Raw genomic sequence first — 22,890 nt, forward strand, 5'->3', positions numbered from 1 at the left:
GTCATCTCACTCCTGTCATGTATGATGTTACAAATGCACTTACATGTATCTGGGGCAAGTGAGTCTTACTGTGGGGCTTGTGAAATAACTGGGTACTTGTCTGTTAAACCGTTGAGTGTACAATGTTTCTAAATCGATCAGTGTGTGTTCATAGAGACAGCACAGCAAGCAGTGTGCCTGGGGAGCATTTCATGAAGCATTTTGTCGGACAAGTTGTCGGACAAATTGGGCTCCCAGCCAATCAGATGCAAGGATTTCGATAGCTTGTAACAGTTTGTCAGAAAAATATCCGACCAAAATGCTTCATGAAATGCCCCCCTGTTCTGCATTGCTGATGCATGATGGGTAATTATCACTTCACGTTCTCTACCACTCGGTCTCTTCACCAACCCAGTTCCTGAAGTCGATATCGACGGTATCGGGGAAGGACCTGAGGCTGTTCATCGACCGCTGGGTGTGCCAGGGTGGGATGGCCCAGTTCCACGGCAACTTCCACTTCAACCGCAAGAGGAACATCGTGGAGCTGGAGCTGAGGCAGGACCCGGGCCGGCCTGGGATCATGAAGTATGTGGTGAGTATGAACGCAACTTTTGTCCCTTCCTACCTCTCAAGCACTGAAAAGGGAAAACATAGAACTTTCTTATATGCCGGCAAAAACTGTTGGTATTTGCTCTAAAATGTAAACATTTGCATAAAAAATGTGTAAAATAATGCTGTGATTTCATAGTGTCAGTTTGGGAGTGACGAAAGTGCGAAATATCAGCCGTCAGTATTAACCACAGAAAATTGTGTCAAAATACGAATTAGTGAGTAGAGCATTGGACATGCAGCTTAGCAAATGACAATGTGTTAATACTCACATTTTACTCGCCTTACACAGATTCTGTATGGAATATGAACAATTTGGAGAAACTTTGAATGCTTTCACTGTTTGGGACCCGCTACTGTTCTTTATACTGCAGGGTCCCCTAAAAGTGACGATTCAGGAGCTGGACGGATCCTTTGAGCACACACTACAGGTGGAGGATAATGTGACCAAAGGAGAAATAACGTGTCACTCCAAGAGTAGAAGGTGATTGAATGCACAATATATATATATCATAGCCTTCTTTCAAAAGAGAATAAATGTATGAAAATGTCTAACTTTCCTTCTGTTTATCCATTTGAATGATTATCCATCTATCAGTCTCTCTGTGTGTCTGTCTATCGAGTACCTATCTATCTTTCTGTCAGTCTTTTGATCTATCTATCTATCTATCTATCTATCTATCTATCTATCTTTATAGATTCATCTATCCTTGTATCTCACTATTAAAAACAAATATCACATGTCTGTCATTCTTTGGAGAAAATGTTTATATGAATATGTATCTATCTGACAGTGTGTATCTACACTATATGAAGAGTTTGTTCGCAAAAACCGATAAGTCCATATTTGCCAAATGGAGATATTTGCGAATAAAGGTCAAGAAAAATAAGGAGAATAATAAGCAAATTTTTGCTTCTTTTGACCATAATTTCAACAATGTACCTTTATATGTAGTTATATGTAGTGACCAATATATCATTTAAAAGGTATTATTTTCTACTTTATGACAGAGACCGTACTTCAAAATCTTCAAAAATGGACTTATCGGTTTTTGCGAACAAACTCTTCATATGTACATGTAGCTATTGAAAAACAAATTTATGAGAATATGTTTGTCTTGTGTGTTTTTTTGAAGAAAATATGTGTAATGCTAAATTGGCACACTTTGATAGATTTTATGTCCCAACCACTACACTATTAGACCCCTTCTTTATACTGTAAAGTGAAACCTTTAAATTACATGTATTATGATGCTGTCATCACACTATACCACACTGCCCTACCGTATGATCCCACTACAATTATACACATACTTTATATGCCAATTTCACTACTCTGAGAGGGAACAATGAAGTTTAGTCTGCTTTCGCGGTGCAAGAATGACCAAAAATCTTTGAAATGTGGTTTATCAATGTTGTTCGTTGAACATTCTGTCATGATATTACGCAGACACAAGAAGAAGAAGATTCCACTCAAGAATGGTGAGGAAGTTGACATGGACCTGAGTAAAATGGAGTAAGTACTAACTATGCCTTATCTGCATTGATGATAGTAGTGAAAGTCTCACACCTGTACTTCTATTCAACAGGAATAGCCTGCCTATTTACATAGAAAATTGAAACTCATAGCATGTTTGTGTTTTGGGAGAGTACTGTATTTGCTCATATATTTCAATCACACTGTGTATAATGTGGAAATACTTTCATTTATTCATTATCCCATCCCCCTTTCAGACAGCAGTCTTCTTGTGTGAATATACGACATATGGATAATAAAAATATGAGACATTTTGATGTGTGTGAATGGCCGTATATTGATAAAACATATGACCCGTAGCTGGCATATTCAAACGACATATGAATCGTGTCTGCAAACTACCAAATAAATCCAGTTCAATCCAATGCAATGTAAAAACACAGTGATAGTGCCATACAATTATCATATTTCAGGTCATTGGGTCTGAATTGTCTCTTATCAATACATCGCACAGCTTGTATATCCATACGTCGTGTGAATATACGCTAAATTAGTGTGTCTGGAAGCCCTATAATAGACAGTTTGTGAAATGCCTTGTCTTTAATTTTAGGGCATATCTGCTGACATTACAGTGGACTGAGTTCCACAAAAATTCACAGCGCACTTGACTAACCACTTTCAGAAAGCAGCGGAAATAATTACTACCCTTAAAATACTTATGTCGGTATCAAGTTGATGGAATTTGTAATTTTCATGAAAAATTTTTTTTTTTGGAATTCCTTTTATATTTATGCCTCCGCCACGAAGTGGTGCCGGAGGCATTATGTTTTCAGGTTGTCCGTCCGTCCGTCCTTCCGTCCGTCCGTCCGTCCTTCCGTCCGTCCGTCCGTCCGTCCTTCCATCTGTCCGTCCGTCCTTCCGTCCGTCCGTAATGAATTTTGTGGACAAGGTAACTATCAAAACCTGTTGAGGTATCCTAATGAAACTTGGCGTGTATGTGTATTAGGGGGTGAAGTTGTGCCTATCAACCTTTGGGTGCACATGCTGAAGGTCAAAGGTCAAAAGGTCAAGGTCAAATACATAAAATTTCACTATTTCCACCATATCTATTGAATGCCTGAAGATATTTTCTTGAAACTTAGTGTAAACATGTATTACCCAATTAAGATTCTCTGGTGATAGTTTGGGTCATGAGGTCAAAGGTCAAAGGTCAAAAGGTCAGGGTCAAATACAGAAAATTTCACTATTTCCACCATATCTATTGAATGCCTGAAGATATTTTCTTGAAACTTAGTGTATACATGTATTACCCAATTAAGATTCTCTGGTGAAAGTTTGGGTCATGAGGTCAAAGGTCAAAAGGTCAGGGTCAAATACATAAAATCTCACTATTTCCACCATATCTATTGAATGCCTGAAGATATTTTCTTGAAACTTAGTGTATACATGTATTACCCAATTAAGATTCTCTGGTGAAAGTTTGGGTCGTGAGGTCAAAGGTCAAAAGGTCAAGTAAAAATATCAAAACTTCTTTTTTTTTCTCCGTACCTTGGAAAATTGTTCAAGGTATCTTCATGGAACATAGTATATACATGTACTGACTGGAAGTGATTATCTAGAGAATGTAGGGTTCATGGGGTCAAATGTCAGGGGTCAAAGGTCAAGTGCAACACTTCAAAATTTTACTATTTTCCTCATATTTATGCAATGCCAGCAGGGTTATTTTTTTTTTAACACTTGGTGTATGCATGTGTAACCTAATAGAAATTCTCTGGAAAGTTTTTTTTTTCTTCTTTTTTTGCCTCAAAGGTCAAAAGGTCAAAGATCAAGTGAAAGTGCTGAACTAACTTTTTCCTCCATATCTCGGAAGTGGCTCAAGTTCCCCTGAAACTTAGTACATATTATGCATGTTCTACCTGAAAATGATTATTTTATGAATTTTAGGGTCAAGGGCCAGATGAAAATGGTAACAATTTACTATTCAATTCAGAAATTGCACTTTTTCTCCACACCTGTACCTTGAAAATTACTCAATGCCTAAATGTATGAATGGGTCAAAGTCAAGTTAAAGCCCTTAAATCCCTAGATACATGCTCTCCTATTCATCCAATTAAACCTAGGTCAAGGAAGGTGAACATTCAACACATTTGTGACAAACTTGTCATTTCAATATTTTGCCAATTTTGTGAAAATGTAATCACACATTGTCCACATGTACTATCTACACCTATTAGGAAAATCATGCATTATGGCGGAGGCATACCAGTCGCCAAAGCGACATTTCTAGTTTCTTTATATTGTTGTCCACACATATGTCATAATCTCTAGTAGTCCCCTCATCCAGAGGTTCTAACACCAAAACATTAGAAATTCATAACATATGCATCGATTGTCCAATTTTCCTCAAACTTTCACTGATGTGTTCTACTAATGTTGCTGCTTTTACTCAATCAACATTTCTCTTTGGGTTGAGGTTTCCTTTAATAAATGCAGTCTTCAAGCAAGTTGTTTTTTTTTTTTTTGATTCAGCAAATTAGTCTGGCCAGAAGCCTGTAAGGTTCTCTCTTTTTCGTTCTCTCTGTGTGCCCAGCCCCGACTCCCCTGTGCTTTGGATCCGCGTCGACACAGAGATGACCCTTCTGAGGGAGGTCATCTTTGATCAGCCGGACTACCAGTTCCAGTGCCAGCTCCGGTATGAGAGGGACGTGGTGGCACAGCTTGAGGTGATGTTTCTGGTTATTCATGAATTCCATTAACCCATTCTTCCCCCAATTATCCGAGAGCCCTAAATGCCCCCAAACAAGATTCTTTTTGCCCTTCGACAGAGAACAGACTGATTGATAATCCACCTGTGTGAAAGTACAGTGTAGTCAAGCGGTACAGGTATCCTCTTTCCACGGTCAACTGCATGTGCCATCGAACACTGCAAAATATTGATCTTTGGTGCATTTGATAAAGCATTAGCAGTTTACAGCCATTGGTCTTCTATGTTGTAAGGGTTAACCTTGTCCATCTCAGTTTGGGGAAATTTTATTGCCACATCATGCCACTCAAGCGAGGATTACACAAAAGAACAAGTGAAATGTAGCACCTGTTGCTTGCAGCAATGCAGTAATTATCTCTTACATGTATAACAAATTCTGCTCTGGTGTTGACCGTCTTCAATGAGAGACGAGACATGAAAACTCGTCACATTGAGGACGAGTTAGGTGATACGCTTGTGGTCATCAGATGACGGTCATCTGTGATCGACAAGAAAAGAATGTGATATAGGCACCTTGAAGTTATATTGAGCGTGCATGCGAAACCGTTTCTGTAACCACTCGGCCACGGGTCATCCACGGAAATGGTAAGACAAAAAAAAAAACAATGTATAGATGTAACAGGGGGAAAGTCAATGCCCCCTTAACTAACGTGGCCGTGTGAACATCTATTGGATTGCTAGACGGAAAAGCGGCCTTATAACGACTGAGGTCGCTATGCCATTTCTGGCAACTTGGGAAAAATACGTCCCGCAGACATCAAACCTATAATCGGCTGGTTTTGATACCTTGCCTTTAATCACAATTTTCAGTGTAATGACGTCATCAAATTACAAAACAATGACATCGTCTTGAAAGACAATTGTTCAAAGTACAACACCTCAGTCGTCGTCATTACATACTATGATCGGTTTGACAAAGTCAACCTGGAAAATTTTGCTGCAGTCGAAGCAATGTGGTCTCCAACACACAAAAAAGAGGGATATGGCGTGTGTGTGTGTCTGTGTGTGTGTATAGGTGCGTTTATATACGAACGTGATTTCTACATGGACGAATATGTAATACAAAATTGAAGAAAAAAAAGTAAAATAGCTAAATATTTTGTTTCGTGATCTTGTGGGGTTCGAACCCGCAACCTTACGTCTCTGAGACGTCGCCTTTAGCCACTCGGCCATACGTCTCGACGAGAAAATATGGGGAACGTAAACTTATGTATGTGAAAGATACATGAGGAATCGTTTTGTCCACATTCCATTTTCATTTTCAGTTTTAAACTGCAAAATTGTCAATCTGATGAGGAGATTTCAAAGAATAAAATGCATGATTACTGCAGCTTATTGTCTCAGCTACAACATACTAAAGTTTCAGAGGAAATGAAGCAAAATCAGCTGAGATAGAGGTGCTTAAACGTTGTCAAGTCCATGCATGGTTTTAAAAAAAATCACCTCCCATAGACATAACACGTAAACTTGTCCGATTTTGTGTCTTTACTTTTATCACAATTTAAAGTATGATGACGTCATCAAAGTAGAAAACATCGATATGGATTTGAAAGACAGTTGCTTAATGTATAATATATCAATCGTACGTTGTCAGTTTGCTATTGACATGACGATCAATCACATGAAAATGAGGCAGCTATCAGTACCTGTATGAAATTATTATAGGCATGGTTATCAAATTCCCTTAAAATTTCCTTATTATTGCTTTATTTTTACACACAGTTAAGCTATCTCTTTAAACTCGTCACAGTTTAATGAGAATCATAAACATCATACATTAGTACCATATTCAGTTCCATAGCTGATCGCGTTTGCTAATTAATTAAGATTTATTGTCTAGAATGTGCCATATGGCCAACCTGTATACACACGTGGACACACAAACACAATGCTAAATGTATGTATCAAACCTCTGTAACACAACTTTGAACTAACTGTAGAAAGTATCGCTGCACTTATCATACATACTTTTTATCATTATCTGAAACTCCACAAAAACCACTAATTGACAAATAATCATCAATACAGAAGACTGACTTAAAGGAACAATTCAAATACCTTTTTTTACAATGTATAGCTTCTTACATGTATAAAATCAGCACAAAGTAACCATGACTACATTGTGTTACTGAATTGATATGAACAAATTTCATTTTGTTACAATATACCATGATCAGCTTGAAAAGCCCAGCCTGCAATATTTTGCAGCAGTCGAAGCAATGCAGTCTCCAACGATAAACAAAGGGATACTGTGTGAGTGTGTGCGTATAGGTGTGTTTACATGCGAACGTGACTTCTACATGGACGAAGGTGTAGTACTCCATTGAAGAAAAAAAGTAAAAAAAAAATATTATTTTCTTTCGTGCTCTTGTGAGGTTCGAACCCGTACGTGTGCAACCTCACGTTTCTGTGACGACACCTCTAACCACTCAACCATACGTCTCGACGAGAAAATTAGAGGAACGTAAACTTATGTACGTGAAAGATGAATCAGGAATCGTTTCGTCCGCATTCCATTCTCATTTTCAGTTTTAAATTGCAAAATTGTCAACCTGATGAGGAGATTTCAAAGAATAAAATGCACGATTACTGCAGCTTATTGTCACAGCTACAACATACTTAATTTTCAGAGGAAATGAAGCAAAATCATCTGAGATAAAGGTGCTTAAACGTTGTCAAGTCAATGTATGTTTTTTTAAAAAATCACCTCCCATAGACATAACACGTAAACTTGTCCGATTTTGCGTCTTTACCTTTAATCACAATTTAAAGTATGATGACGTCATCAAATTTCAAAACCATGACATGGACTTGAAAGGCAAATGTTCAAAGTACAACATATCTGAATTTGGGGTGATATTAAGCTTAAACAATAGAGATACGAGTAAATGAATGTCAGAAAGAGTACCTCAAAAAAATTAATTCCACTTTTTTGATTTCAGATGATGATATGATGACGTCATGAGTTTTCCTGGCAATATTGGTACTTGAAACGTTATTTCCAATTCATATGCTTTTGTAATATGCAATAGAAATATAGGGTCAATGGACGATTTAAAGAGCTATGGCGACATAAACAAAAACATGTTTTTTCACTATATTTGCAGAAAGACGCGCGCGCGGAATTTCAACTTTGACGCCAGTGCATTCCTTTGTTATAGGTCAAAATCGATGGGATATCAATGGATATTGTTACTCAAAGTATCAGAAATCCAAATCAGTCAAAAAAATTGCATTTTCATGTTGGTTACGCCCCCTGCGCGCGAAATTGCGCGGACGGACGCGCACGCGAAAAAATGTTTGAAACGCTTAAAATTGTCTGAAACTTCGAGATTTCCCATTGGGAAGTCGTTTTGAGCCTTTTAAAATTTTGACGCGCGCGTACGCGCGCGTAATGAAGGCCTGGATAACTAGCGTTAAAAAGTAAGATAGAGCGTGACCTGAACTTTATGTCCACCGAAAATGATACAGAAATGATATCTAGTTATGAAGTTATGATCGATCATGTGACAAGGTCCGAAAATCACAAAATGGCGCCTAGATGACGTCATAGATATGTTACTGTCATGAAAACCTTATTGTGGCTAGATATTGTTATGAGACATGTTGACTGAAAATGTCATGTCATTCCGTAATGTCATTGTTGAGATATTGACGACACAAAATGTGGCAGAAAGAAAGAAGAATAAAAAAAAAGAGAAATTTTGGCAATCACAATAGGTGATACGCTGATAGCGTATCACCTAATTAACCACTGATTTCTGTCTTTACATGATAGTAGAGTAAAAAGAAATTTAAAAAAAAATACCAAGAGTGGACCATTAAATCAATAGTAGTTCAAATCACAAAGTGTATTCAGTATGGAAATGCACAACCTATGTATAAAGTTTTGGTCTTCTGCAAATATTGAAAGGTAATAGACAGAAAAAAATCATGAAAATTATCTTGATTAGGCAGTGCATAGAAATGTCTCAAACAGGAAAATGGTTTGAGGCTGAGTCTTGCAAAAACATATTAATAGCTTTCTGTTTCCATGAAATTATCAGATAAAGTAAGTGCATGATGCACTTGTTGCTGTGTTTCAAACATCTCAAAACTTTGCATGTCAGAGTAGATCTACTTATAACATCCCCCCCCCCCACACACACACAATCACATGATTGTAGCTTTGATGTTTGTATGTTTAAAGATGGGTTCTGATATCATATCTACAATTGACCATGAATTTGTGCAAATAAATCCCAACTACCTTCAAACTTGCCTTCAGGCCCTGGAATGCCTCCGCAAATTCCCGAGTCTGGATACGACAAACGCTCTGAGTGATATCATCCTCAACCCCTGCTGCTTCTACAAAGTGAGAATAAACGCCTCCTTCTGCTACGCTCAGGTGAGCAGTTTGTTCCTATTCCTCTGTATGCAGGCGCGCCGGAAGCAGTTTTGGATTGGGGGGGCAAACATTGGAGGGGGCTCAAGATTAGACCATGCATATGTTACACAATATACACATACACACACACACACACACACACACACACACACACGCACACACATCTATTATTTATATGTATATATATATATATATATATATATATATGTAAAGTGGCGTACGGTGGGTCGAAACATGGGGGGAACCATAAAGTAATTTTGACGGTCTGTATGCTTGTGCGTGTGTGCATGAGCAATAATGGGACTACAATACATTACGGAATGTGATACATTCAACAACGCAGTCATTGAGGAACATTGTAAGTTTTCCTTACATGGATTATGGAATGACGGTGTGAAACGATCGACAAATTATATACTGTCAGCAACATAAGGTGAATGGCATAACAATAAAATGCGAGCGAGCGAAGCGAGCGAGCTTGAAAATTTTGATATTCTACTGTTCCAAAACTGGAGTTTTAATTGTAGCTACATATTTCGCTTTGAAATAGATGGGGGCACATCGGGCGCAACTGCTGGCAATTATTGGCAGCAACATTAGGAGAATGGCATAACGACTTAATGCGAGCGAGCGAAGCGAGCAAGCTTTAAAATTTTGACATTCTACAGTCCCAAAACTGGGGTTTGTAGCTTTATCTTTCACTTTGGAAATTAATGGGGCGGCGCATCGGGCGCAACTGCTGGCAATTACTGGCAGCAACATTAGGAGAATGGCATAACGATTCAATGCGAGCGAGCGAAGCGAGCAAGCTTTAAAATTTTGACATTCTACAGTCCCAAAACTGGGGTTTGTAGCTTTATCTTTCACTTTGGAAATTAATGTGGCGGCGCATCAGGCGCAACTGCTGGCAATTACTGGCAGCAACATCAGGAGAATGGCATAACGATTCAATGCGAGCAAGCAAAGCGAGCGAGCTTGAGAATTTTGACATTTTACAGTCCAAAAACTCCTGTTTGTAGCTATATCTTTCGCTTTGGAAATTAAGGGGGGAGGGGCATCGGACGCAACTGCTGGCAATTACTGGCAGCAACATTAGGAGAGTGGCATAACGATTCAATGCAAGTGAGCGAAGCAAGGGAGCTTGAAAATTTTGACATTCTAGAGTCCAACAACTACCGCCGTAGCTATGTTTTTCGCTTTAGAAATTAAGGGGGAGGCGCACCGGGCTCAACTGCTGGATGCGAGCGAGCGAAGCGAGCGAGCTTGAAAATTTTGACATTTTACAGTCCAAAAGCTGCCGTTTGTAGCCATATTTTTTCCCTTTTATTCTTTTATATACATATTTATTGTATTTTCTTTGTTTATTCATTTATTTTTATTATCATTATTATAATTATTTTTTTTTGGGGGGGGCTTTTTGGTTGGGCAAAAATGCGTTTTGCCCCCCCACTTTTTGGATTGGGGGGCGGCCGCCCCCCCACTTCCGGCGCCTATGTCTGTATGACTATATGCCCTCTACTTCACCCACTGATATCCAAGGTCTTCCAGCTGGTAGGCGTGGAGACATTAAGACTGTGAATAGATCCTTGCTGTTTCTGTTACTCTACACTGACGTCTTAAACTCTGTATAAAAATATATGTTTGTTTTACTGAGTGCTTACACATGTAGTTTGTTACAGACGTCGAAATCATGACCTCTCATTTATTGTATGTTTCTTGTGACTTGTTGCATTCTAGCTGTCATTTGGCCTTGCATTCCTCTTTATGCTTCCAGGTGTTTGAGTTGCTATTTCAGTTTTCCTTCTCTATTACCTGTGAAATTCTTGTTTTCATGGTCTCTTCTTCTCATAATGTGTCCAGTATTTTAAAATCCTCATTCCATTTGCCGTATTGTATTAGCACGCTGATTTTACTGTTAATGCTCACTCTTGTGCTTGAGCTACCACTCAATTCGTTTTGCTGGAATTATATAAAATGAATATTCAGAACTTTTTTTTTTTGCATTTGTTTACATCATTGCCTGCATATTCTACTCTTTTATATAGGAATTCAGTGTTATTTGTTTGTTTGTTTTATTGTTTGTTTTGGTTTTGGTTTTTTTTTTTGGGGGGGGGGAACATGAACATTCAAAACTTCTAACAATACAGCATGTGGTCCATATGAATTAAATTTGCTAAAATTTATCTACCTATGTTGTAGTACCATGAATTTGATGCTGTGATAGATTTTAAAATATAACTCATCTTCTTAGAGTCTGTATAAATTATTTCTGTTCAAGCTCCTCATAAAGTTTTTGACAAACCCACCAGTGTGCATTCAAAGGCACGGCATTGAACATAAGTGACATCATTTCTCACTTGTTAAAGGTAGGGGATACCTTTTACAGACCTCCCAAAATGCAGCAAAACATTAAATATGAACCTCAGGGGACTTGCTTAGGCTACTGCTTAGAAATTTGGAAGTCAACAGTTATCTAAAATTTGAATAATGCACAAAACTCAACTACTCAGTAGTTCTGTGTGTCAGCCACACTTAAGCCTTTTTGTTGCAGTCTTCTGTATTTGTTATCTATAAACACAAATCTAAAAGTACAAGAGCTGATGTAATAACATATAGAGTGTGTGGCAAGAATGTATATAGAAATGAGGCTTGCGTTGATGAACTTTCTTCACAAAATATACATGATGAACACACATGCAGTGCATGGGTCTGCAAAGCTAGCCTAGTAATGTACTGGAATTTACGGTGAGCCCCGAAAAAAATTCAATTCAAAATCTAACGGTCAAAAAAATGTACTAAATGTTTCCTTCCACTTTCAATACTTTATGGGAGTTTCTAAAATGATACTCTCTTCAACATACTACTGTATTTATACAACTCTTCATTTAAGGCATGCAAATGGGATTCCCTACCTTTAAGAGAGCACAGTTTCTTTGATTCGTTTTACGGGACCGCAACTTAAAGGCATAATTTACCATTTTCAGATGAAACAAAAACCTAGCATTAGTGCTTCAAAATAGTTCTAAAATATGAGTTAGAGATGAAAACAACCAATTAAAAAATTTGAACCTGTCCAGTATAACCAATATTTATAATTGCTAAGTATACAAAATGTGAACAATAGTTATAATAAAGATGTTTCCAAACTAAACCGTATACAGTTATTGTTTATTAAGAAAAACATTGATATCTCCTTAAATTTTAGGCTTTATTGTGAAAATTTTATATGGTAAGATGTTTTGTGATACAACAGACCTACGCATATGGATCAAGTGTGATATCTTGACATTTTTTTAAATCACCGCTCCCAAAGGTAAACAGGACCTTTAAAATTCCAAAAACACATTGGTATGGGATAGGTGTCAGTGACAGTAAGAGAGTATAGCTTATCATTTCTCCCACACTGCTGTGATTACGTCAACAGGTATCCAACGAGATGGCAGAGTCCTTCAGCGGTCATACCGCCCTCATTGCCATGTTTAGGAAACTCTACAGCTCGTATTCCTGTGAGGACATCGTCAAGAGGAACAAGTTTTCCGACTTCAGGGCCTACTTCATGCAGAAGGTAAATCCTTTGCTATACAATTTGTGATATATTTTCTACAGGGGGTGAGCATATCTATAGATAATGAAAGTCAGGTTTATAATTTATTCCTCTTCATCATATTTTATGAAGTTATTGTTCTGTGAGTTTGTTTGTTTGTTTGTTTTTTCTTTAATGAAAAGACATTGTGAAATGGTGGGGATAGAATATAAAGTGCATATTATAAGGCTTTTCTCAATTTTGTATTTACAGTTTATTTCTGTGTCCATTTTGGATTAGGTTATAAAAAGTATGCTGAATTGGCAGCTGAGAACTGCAATATCTATGTGAGAAATAAGTGTGATTCTTTTTAGGAGAAAGTTATTTTATTACCCACCTTGAAAATGGATATAAAGGGAATTAACATTTTGGGTTGTAAGACTTTTGACCTTTTAAAAAAATTATATCACTAGATTTGCAAAATTTGTTAAAATAAGAATGCAGAGAATACCACATATACAGGAGCTACATATAGAGAATGGTGAATGGATTTTGTTACGTTTCAGGCAGATGCCAACTATCTATCCAGTTGGACATCAAAATAAAGAGAAGATCTGACCAGGTTTAATCCTCTACTGTATACGCTATATATTTAGCGATGGAGTCAAATGGGGCCTGAGCTTTTGATCCTAGCAGAATCTTTGTCAGAGGCAGAATGACAAACAAGCAGGGAAAGCAATCACATATAAGGACTTCATTCAACAAGAACAGACAGGGACAGGCTGGGTACACAGAACAAAGAAAACAAAGGAGAGGGTGGGAGGTCATGGGCAAGGAGCCCAACTGGTAAAGGGAGGGGGATTAGAGCAGGAGGGTGGACAGACAAAAGGCAGGGGAGGGTCAGTAATGATCATGAGGATCAAGGGGCAACCATTGAAGGAAAAGGATGAATAGGGAGGCAACATCAAAGAAGATGAGGAACACCAGAAGGATAAAGAAAGGGAAAGAGTGAAAAAGCAACAGCAAGGGGAAAGGGGAGGGGGGTTGAGCAAACAGTGAGCCCTGAAAGGTGTACCAGGAGGAGGCAACAAAATGAAAGTACTAATCTAACATATCAAAGTGTATATACACACACAGTGATGATGATAATGATAATTAGAATAACAGAAATGATAAAGATATATTCGCGAGTCTAATTTTTTTGTAAATCGGGAGTTCTGACGATTTTGCGAGTTACTAAATTTGCGATTGTGGAGTACAGTACTGAATGGAGTATGCTTGCCCGCCACATTCATTTCAGGACCAGAGATAATATTTTCGCTTGTTTTGAAATTTGCAAAAAGCACCTAACTCGCGAAATTCGCAAAAATAAAACCTCGTGAAATATTTGCCGTATACAGTAGCATCCAATCCTAATCCTGAACCTAATCCTAAAACAAACTCTAACCCTAACCCTAACCCTAATCTTTACTCTAACCTTATCACTAACCAGTATTTAGCCAGGGGCTAATTGTCCTCGGGAGTAATTGTCCTAACCTGACACATTTGATTGTAAGCATTAAAGATACTGCTGGTCATCAAGTCATACCCTCTGTTTGTTCTTTAGGTGATCCCTCAGGCAGTTGGTTTGATTCGCAACAACCACTCTCTCTGTCCGAGAGAGAGCCTCTGTTTCCTGGTTGATCTCATCAAGTACAATGACAATGCCAAGAATAAGGTAAGAGAAGACTTATACGCTTCTCCGTTTGTCATTTCATATGGTTTGTTTGTTTGTTTGCTTTTTTATGCCTTTGCTACAGAGTGGTGCCAGAGTCTATGTGACACTTTGTCTGTGCCTGAATTAGTTTGTGATCCCAAATGGAATCAGTAACAATTTGGGTTGATACTTTGTTTTTTTAACAAAAATAGATTAAATATAAAACAAAGAGTGCGAGAAAAGAAGAATTCTTGCTATCGCCAATGACGTAAAAAACTCCTGCGCACGCTGAAGAGCTCTGTGACAGGTGCACTGTGGGATTCCTCGGTCCCTTGATCACTTCCGGTTGTCTCAGGCGAGTCACAGTTTCCATAAGATTCAATGGAGTTCTTTGTCTTTTTTTCCGTTGTTAGCTCTTTTTTTCTCGGCTATAATTCAGCTTAAAAGAGTTGAAAGTGTCTAAGCTTTACTGATATGCGGTCACTAGAGTCATGGTTCACTACTGCAAGGCTTCAATGTGCTGGTCACATGATGGAAAGCGAAGAAATCTTCAAGAAAAAATACCTCTTTATAAAGACAGAGCGTGATGTAAGTGCATGTGCAGCCAAAACCGGGGCAAGTTTGTCCCATGAGCTATCCCATAATGCATCTAAAACGCTGCTCTGCGCATGGCATCTACGTATTGGCGATACCCTCAATTGTGAGTAGTGATATGCTCATACTTCTCTTCTAGTAAGCACAGTTATGTGTATTTCAATGAAAAAATTGGCACGAATCGTATGTATATGTTTGCATTTTCAAGTCAACAGAACAATTTTATTTTTTGTGTATATGCTCATTGTGATTCTTGCAGTTCAAGTGTGGTTCGAGGGTTGTGTGATATATACATGTAGGATGTAATTTACAGTGTAGTATATGTCTACTCCCTCTCATTGTGTGTTTCAGTTTTCTGACTGCTACTACCGTGCCAGCTTGATTGATGCTCTGTCAAACACCATCACCCCCGCCGTTGCCATGGTGAACACCAGTGTGGAAAACCTCTCCCCAGAGACAAAGGTGAGTAATCTCAGATATTAAAGGACAAGTTCACCTTCATAAACATAAGGATTGAGAAAATGTAGCAATATTAGTAGAACACATCAGTGAAAGTTTGAGGAAAATCGGTCAATCCGTTCAAAAGTTATTAATTTTTGAAGATTTTGTGCAGTAACCGCTGGATGAGAAGACTACTGCAGTGCACGATGTCACATGCGTACAACAATATAAGGAAAATAAAAAGAGAATTTCACAAAATTTCATCTTTTGAAAAAAGTACACATTCCCTTGACTCGTTACCGACATATGTCATGGGTAATATTATTCCACCTACCTTTAGAAAGAGGCAAGTCAAATGCTCTTTTATTATGCGAAAAAAATGAAAATATGTTGAATTTTCTTTACATTTTCTTTATACTGTTGTACTCATATGACATCACAAGCTGTAGTAGTCTCCTCGTCCAGCAGTTCCAACACAAAAATTTTAAAAATTCATAACTTTTGCATCGATTGTCCAATTTTCCTCAAACTTTCACTGATGTGTTCTACTAATATTGCTGCATTTTCTCAGTCCTTATGTTTATGAAGGTGAACTTGTCCTTTAACTTCTCAAATTTAGTGTTTGTGGCATACAAATGTCACCTTTAATCTTCTCACAGAAAGTAATAACAGTTGTGTTCTAATTTGGTTGTGATCCATCTGTAACTTTCTTGATGCAATATAAGAAATTTCGAGCAACTGGGTAATGTTTTTATGCTTTGAATGACAGTGCTGTAATCATGAAAGATATATGGAGCAAAGCATTATCTGAGGTGATTATTTTGCTTGTCACGACTCTTAAATGGTTGATATTCAAATTAATAAAATTCTTGAGTCAAGTTGTTTTTATTGCAACTGATTGATAAATTGATTGATGATGATGATGATGATAATGATGATGATGAAGATGGTGGTGACGTTGATGATGAAGATGATGACGATGATTAAGATGGTGGTTACGTTGATGATGAAGATGATGATGATGATGATGATGACGATGATAAAGATGGTGGTGACGTTGATGATGAAGATGATAATGATGACGATGATAAAGATGGTGGTGACGTTGATGATGAAGATGATGATGAAGATGATGACGATGATAAAGATGGTGGTGACGTTGATGAAGATGATGATGATGACGATGATGAAGATGGTGACGTTGATGATGAAGATGACGATGATGATGATGACGATGATGAAGATGGTGACGTTGATGAAGATGGTGGTGACGTTGATGATGAAGATGATGATGATGATGATGATGAAGATGGTGGTGACGTTGATGATGAAAATGATGAAGATGGTGGTGAAGTTGATGATGAAGATGATGATGAAGATGGTGGTGACGTTGATGATGAAGATGATGATGATGATGAAGATGATGATGAATGATGATGGTGATGATGACGATATGACAATGATGATAATGATGAATATGATGATAACAATTACCACCTTGCCTACCCAGATGGTGCTGGAGGAGGTAACAAGATGCCTGAACCTGGAGAAGCTGCTCCCCTGCTACCAGCACACCGTTACCATCAGCTGCCTCCGGGCCATACGTCTACTCCAGAAGAACAGCCATCTCCCCAGCGAGCCAACACTCTTCCAGGCCTACGCTCAATACGGCCACTTCATCAAGGTCCGGCTGGCTGCCCTAGAGGCTCTTGTGGACTATGTCAAAGGTAGCTCAAAGATTCTTTCTTTCGGCAGTTACCAACTTTTATGTCCTTGGGCCCTCGTAATTCCATCTTAATCACTGGTAGTTATACCTCTTTTTACAGCTCTATGTACTTAATGAAATGTCACTAGGTTGTTGTTTTTTAAGAGGGAGTGAGATTTAGAACATTTTGTATTTTTGCACATTGACAACGTGTGCCAACAGAATGGGAGGGGGGGATACTCAAATTTAAGAAAAAAAAAAAAATGTACTGTATGATGAACTGGCAATATAGATCTAAAAGGGCATTTATTTTTTTTTTTTCAACAGGTACAGTGTAATATTGAACTATTTTCACATACCATTTAGAATTGTTCTTCTGGAACAAGGATATGCAAAGTCTAATTACAACTCTAGTCGAAAATAGCTGGGCTTTAACAGAAAAACTAAATGAGTACAGATTCATTTTTTTTTTCCACGTAAAAGGTTGTTGGCTCCAATTCACGACAGTTTCATGCAGCCATAATATCATGTTTTACAGAATATAAACCATCCCATTTTTCATCCCCTCCCCCAGTTGAAGCGAGTGCAGACATCTTTTCTTGGCTCCTGGACATCGTGGAGCAGGATCCTGTACCAGTCATCAAGTGAGTTTGTTGAATTTATTTCTTTCTTTCCTTCCATCCTTCCCTCCTTCCCTCCTTCCTCTCAAACCTAGGAAGAAACTCTTTTCCCGTTACTGTGTCGGGGTATGTGTCCCCCTTTCCAACTTGATGTCACTTGTGAGAATGCATCTAATATTATACAAATGACGCACAGGTCTGAGTGCGTCAGTCGGAATTGTGTGCATAAGGTAACTATGGAATGCTTAACCCACGAGGCGAAGCCGAGTGAGTTGAGACTAAATTCCATAGTTACTACATGCACACTATATTCCGACTGACGCACGCAAAGACATGTGCTTCATCTGATTTATAGAATGGGTAATTTTCTTGCCAAAAACTCATTTTTCTGTCGTGTTACCCGCTGACAAAATTACTGGATGCATTTCCTTTTGGCTTGCTGTAAACGAGCATTCATCAGCTTTTACTGGACGCACGGCCAGCCATGCATCCAGTAAAAACTGATGCATGGTTGTTTTAGCCAGTAGGCATCTCGTACTGAGTGCGCGAACGCTTGCTTAATGCGCGAACCTTTGTTACAAGTACCTCCCCCCCCCCCCTCCCCCCAGGAGGTTATGCTTTTACCAGGCTGAGCATTTTTATTTAGTTTGCCTGTTGGCAATATTTATATGTCACTTGAAAAGATATGAATGGATTTTAATGACATTTTTTTTTTTGATAGATCCGTTGTGATTCAAAGAAGAGGTGATTAGTCCTGGATGGTGATCGGCAATACTGGATTTGGTTTCTTGAATGATGCGTGCAAAGTTCTATGGCATTACTAACAGTTTTAACATTGGACAATGTTAATTTTCTCTGAGAGTAGCATGGATTGCTGCCAAGGGTTGGTTGATCGAGATTTTGATAGTTGATAATTATTTTCTCTTCCCCCAGACACAAGCTCCTGAGGCTGCTGATAGACAACCCTCCATTCAGATATCGAGATGACTCCAAACTCAGTACCGATGAACTGGTGGAAAGACTCTGGGCCTACATGAAGTAAAGCCTCTTTCACATTCTCTCCTAGTTTTAAGCATGTTTTTCTTTCAGAATTGTACTTTGAAACTTCTTCTTTTTTTTTCCATGTACAACAACCATAAAGAGGAAATTCCACCTATACATGGGAGGATTCAGTGAATGAAGAAAGTTAAATGCAACACACCCCTGAGTGAAAGTTTGAGGAAAATCAGAAAATGCTATCAACAGTTTAATACAGTATGGATTTGTAATGTATTGGTTATATCCATATGTATGTGTATTTCAATGTAGTATTCAAGAAAAATAAAAATTAGTGAATTTTTGTGGACAAAAGTAAATGAAGAGCTGCTCAACATCTACAGCAAAGAGTTGCCAATTTGCCTTACTTTCTAAACTTTAACAGATCAAAACGTTTTTGTGAGTGGGTAATTTTTTTTTCACTAATTTTACTTAATCTCATTTGATGTTTTCATACAAAGCAACATAAAGTCAGGATGGGATTTCCCTTTAGAATTTGGAAAGAATCTTACTGCTGGTGAATAAACAATGATGCAATTTTTTGTTCTTCTCTTGCTTTTGGCTTTTGAAGAACTCTGATATCATAAAACATGTATTTACCACAGTCTGCTCATTTGACACTTTAACACTGATTACCATGAGGAGATCACATTTGCTTACACTCAGATGTCATTCTTCACTTCTTTATTTTTTTTTATACTGTGTTCTCGTTGCTAGTTCTGGTACCTCACATGACTCGAGACTTCGCTGTGATGTGGTGGATTTCTTCTTTACGCTGTATGGCAAGACGAGACCGGCTTGTCTGCCGCTGCCAGAGGTACATGTACTACCTCTTTAGTCTTAACTCTTTTCTTCCCATGGGTCAGGTCCTATCGATGCAGAAAGCTATTTGTGGGTTAACCAATACATGAGAAGTAGAAAATAATAAAAACATAAGAAATATATACAGTGCAAAACATAAGATCAAAAGTGACAGGTTTGTTGTTGTGAGTGGGAAAAATGAGTCTTTATAAACAGAGATGAGTCATATATCATATATATATATATATATATATATATATATATATATATATATATATATATATACTGTATATATATATATTGATTCATTACTCATTTGGGAAACAGTATTCTTCATTTTTACACAGTTTCCATATGTTTTATACTGTACTTCTTTAGGCTGAAATTATGGACATATCTCAAATATGCATAATAAATTATTAATTGCAAATCATTGAAAAAAGTGCATGTACAAGTACATACAATAGATGACAAAACAAAGGTTTCAGAATGCATTTAGACCAAACACATTTTCAGAAATGGACATTAAAATCGAATTGAATTGAATAGAATTGTATATGTTTGACTCAAAGCTGTATGTTTTTTGGTCGCTCACCCTTCACTTCCAGCTTGGCTTTGTAGTTAATCTGAAAGAGAGAACGACTGCCGTGAACCCGTCCATCATCCCCGACGAACCGACAGAACGAGACAGCGGGGACACTGGGGTGAGTAGGAGATGTAAAACATTTCATTTCTCCTCCTGAGGCATCATCTAGTTGTCGGTAAGACAAGAACGTTTAAGTTTGCTGCGCTTTCTCGCAAAAGAGAAGAATGTCATAGAGGTAGGGTGATCAACCTTTAAACTCCACCCAGGTAATTGGTTTTGTGCAAATATATAGAAGCAAAATTTTGAGAGAAACAGTTTGATCAAATTCGTAGCAATAGTAAGGAAATTATAATTTTTTTAGGGGCTATGATCAATCAAACACAATTTGGAAAAAAAAACTGTTGTTATTGATGACAGAATATATTTCTTTGCGTGGAGGAGTTGTCAAGAAAAATATTCTCAATGATTGTAATACAGATGCATATACTAGTGGAAATTTACTACGTGGGAAAATGAACTGTTCTTACTTCAGAGTACATATAGTAGTACAAAGCAAATGGGAATGGGGGGGGGGGAGGTTGAGGGCATTGCGACATTACAGAATTGGCAATGTGTGTTTGATCAAGACTTCAGATTACTGTAATTTTGCTGAGTTTTGATCAGAGTATGCTCACACTTTCAGTGTCCCATTTGTGTATATTTCTACTTCTATTCACACAAACAAATTTGCATGTATATGGTAGAATTCCCCTTTATTTGTCTTTGATAATTAATCAGCATATCTCAAGCATCGCTCGTTTTGAAAAGAAAACCAGCCTTCAAGAAACTTCATTGTACAGTAATCAGAACAGTAAACAGATGTAACAAAACATAACATTTTTGGTCTGTAAAACTGATTACAAAACATACCATTTTTTGGTCTGTAAAACTGATTACAAAACATACCATTTTTGGTCTGTAAAACTGATTGATAACAGCAACCTACTCAGACAATAAATCTTGTCTACGCTTCTTTTATTTTTCTGCACCAGGTGTTCCAGGGAGATGCCTATGTTGATGCAGACAGTGACAGCGACCAGGAGAATGCCCCAAGAAACCATTCCTCCTCATCGCCGGGCGTCGCCTCGCCGAGGGTTGCCAAGCGGGAAATGTCCTCACCAATTGATGTTGAGATGGAGGTGGAGACTGTCCTGCCAGTAAAGGTGGGTAATGTCACACCCCTCCCCCCCCCCCACCCCAACATATGTGGCCATGCATCACAAAACCAACAAAAAGTCGCATGCCTTGATTTTACGTGAGGATTCAAAATAGGTGAAACGGGTCAACCAAGTCAGTCTTGAGTTTTTCATATTTTCTAAAAGAGCTGGTCTTCTTCTACACTACTTCTAAGTTTTGGATTGTAAAAGGAATGGGAAAGTGTGTTTTCAGCAGTTTTTGTACAACCCTTTTTTTCTGTAAAGTAGTGAGATCAGGTGTGTCTTGAATAGAGGCCCCTTTTCATTTCTTGAAATCCTTTCCACACTCTTCACTTTCAGCTCTCATAAATTTTGAAAGGATAATGCTACTGCTTTGAAAGTTGCATTAATCATGGAGAGAGTGTGTTTATAAAGCATGGTCAATTTCAGCTTAATCTTATAATCCCTTCATTGTTGTTGCTCTGATGGTTTACATCCTGGTTTTTGTGCCATTCATCACACAGCTAGCATGGCTTGGTAAAGATTACGTGCTTGAATAAACCTTTTACTTCAGAGCGTCTTTTCTCAGTTTACACTCCCCAGAGTGTGTGCTTTCTTTCCAATATTAGGATGGGTGAGGAAAGTCCATTTGAATTGAGTTATACATCATTTTAAAGCTTGAATGTTAGGCACTATCACAAACTGATGTGAATTCTTCCTTCCCACACACCAGAGAGAGAGGTTGGACAGTGAGGAAGCTGACCCTCTGATGTCAAGTCTAGGTCAGACTGAGGTCAAGATGGAGGTCAGGGAGAGGTCACCATCATCTCCTCTTGAACCAGGTGAGCTTGTTTAATCCTTCTCCTCCCTAAGAACTTTGAGGGCAGGTGTCGTGGAATTATAAAAGGGGAAATCCAGTCCAAATTAAAGTTATTCTGATAAGAAAGAGTAAAATATTACGAGTTCAACGGTAAAATTTTGATCGAAATAGGATGAAAAATAAGGAAGTTATGACATTTTGAAATTTTGCTGTTTTTTCAGGAAACATTTCATGAACGGTCAATATGAATATGCAAATGGCAAAGTGAGCATGTCATCCCCTCAAACTTACATTGTACCATTACAGTTTGTATAAAAAATTTTGACATTCCAGTTTTTCATTCAAACACAATCATGCCCGAGGCTCAAATCCTCGTTTATCTATAAACTGATCACTATTCTGAAGTTATCCAACCAGGAATAACATAATGTTTCAGACTTCAATGACAGAAACATTGAATTTTTGTCATTTTTTTTTTGTACACGATCAATGGAAAATTGTGAGGTTATGACATGGTTAGCTCACTCGTTTGCATATTCATATTCATATCCACTGTACAAGAACTGTTTTGCAGAAATTAGCAACACTTCAAAATGTCATAACTTCCTTACTTTTCATTCCATTTCAGTCTAATTTTTACCGTTGAACTCGTAAAGTTTTATTCTTTTTTTATCAGAC

The 22,890-nt window shown here is 37.9% G+C and overlaps 1 protein-coding gene across 1 annotated transcript in view; it reads left to right on the forward strand.

Moving 5' to 3' along the window:
- Positions 1-22,890, forward strand: part of LOC139724561 (transcription initiation factor TFIID subunit 2-like) — a 35,919-nt gene that overhangs the window by 11,731 nt on the left and 1,298 nt on the right. Inside the window, exons 13-27 of the mRNA XM_071635694.1 lie at positions 395-571; positions 963-1,072; positions 2,039-2,104; positions 4,656-4,788; positions 9,097-9,216; positions 12,641-12,781; positions 14,346-14,456; positions 15,381-15,491; positions 16,981-17,197; positions 17,750-17,819; positions 18,729-18,833; positions 19,548-19,647; positions 20,240-20,335; positions 21,249-21,428; positions 22,126-22,234. Of these exons, the coding sequence (XP_071491795.1) occupies positions 395-571; positions 963-1,072; positions 2,039-2,104; positions 4,656-4,788; positions 9,097-9,216; positions 12,641-12,781; positions 14,346-14,456; positions 15,381-15,491; positions 16,981-17,197; positions 17,750-17,819; positions 18,729-18,833; positions 19,548-19,647; positions 20,240-20,335; positions 21,249-21,428; positions 22,126-22,234 (1,846 nt within the window). The remainder of the gene's footprint in view (positions 1-394; positions 572-962; positions 1,073-2,038; positions 2,105-4,655; positions 4,789-9,096; positions 9,217-12,640; positions 12,782-14,345; positions 14,457-15,380; positions 15,492-16,980; positions 17,198-17,749; positions 17,820-18,728; positions 18,834-19,547; positions 19,648-20,239; positions 20,336-21,248; positions 21,429-22,125; positions 22,235-22,890) is intronic.

Source organism: Diadema antillarum, unplaced genomic scaffold, assembly GCF_040938485.1.
Source record: "Diadema antillarum isolate AM-2024a unplaced genomic scaffold, OU_Dant_1.0 scf00000221, whole genome shotgun sequence".
In the NCBI taxonomy this organism is placed as follows: Eukaryota; Metazoa; Echinodermata; class Echinoidea; order Diadematoida; family Diadematidae; genus Diadema; species Diadema antillarum.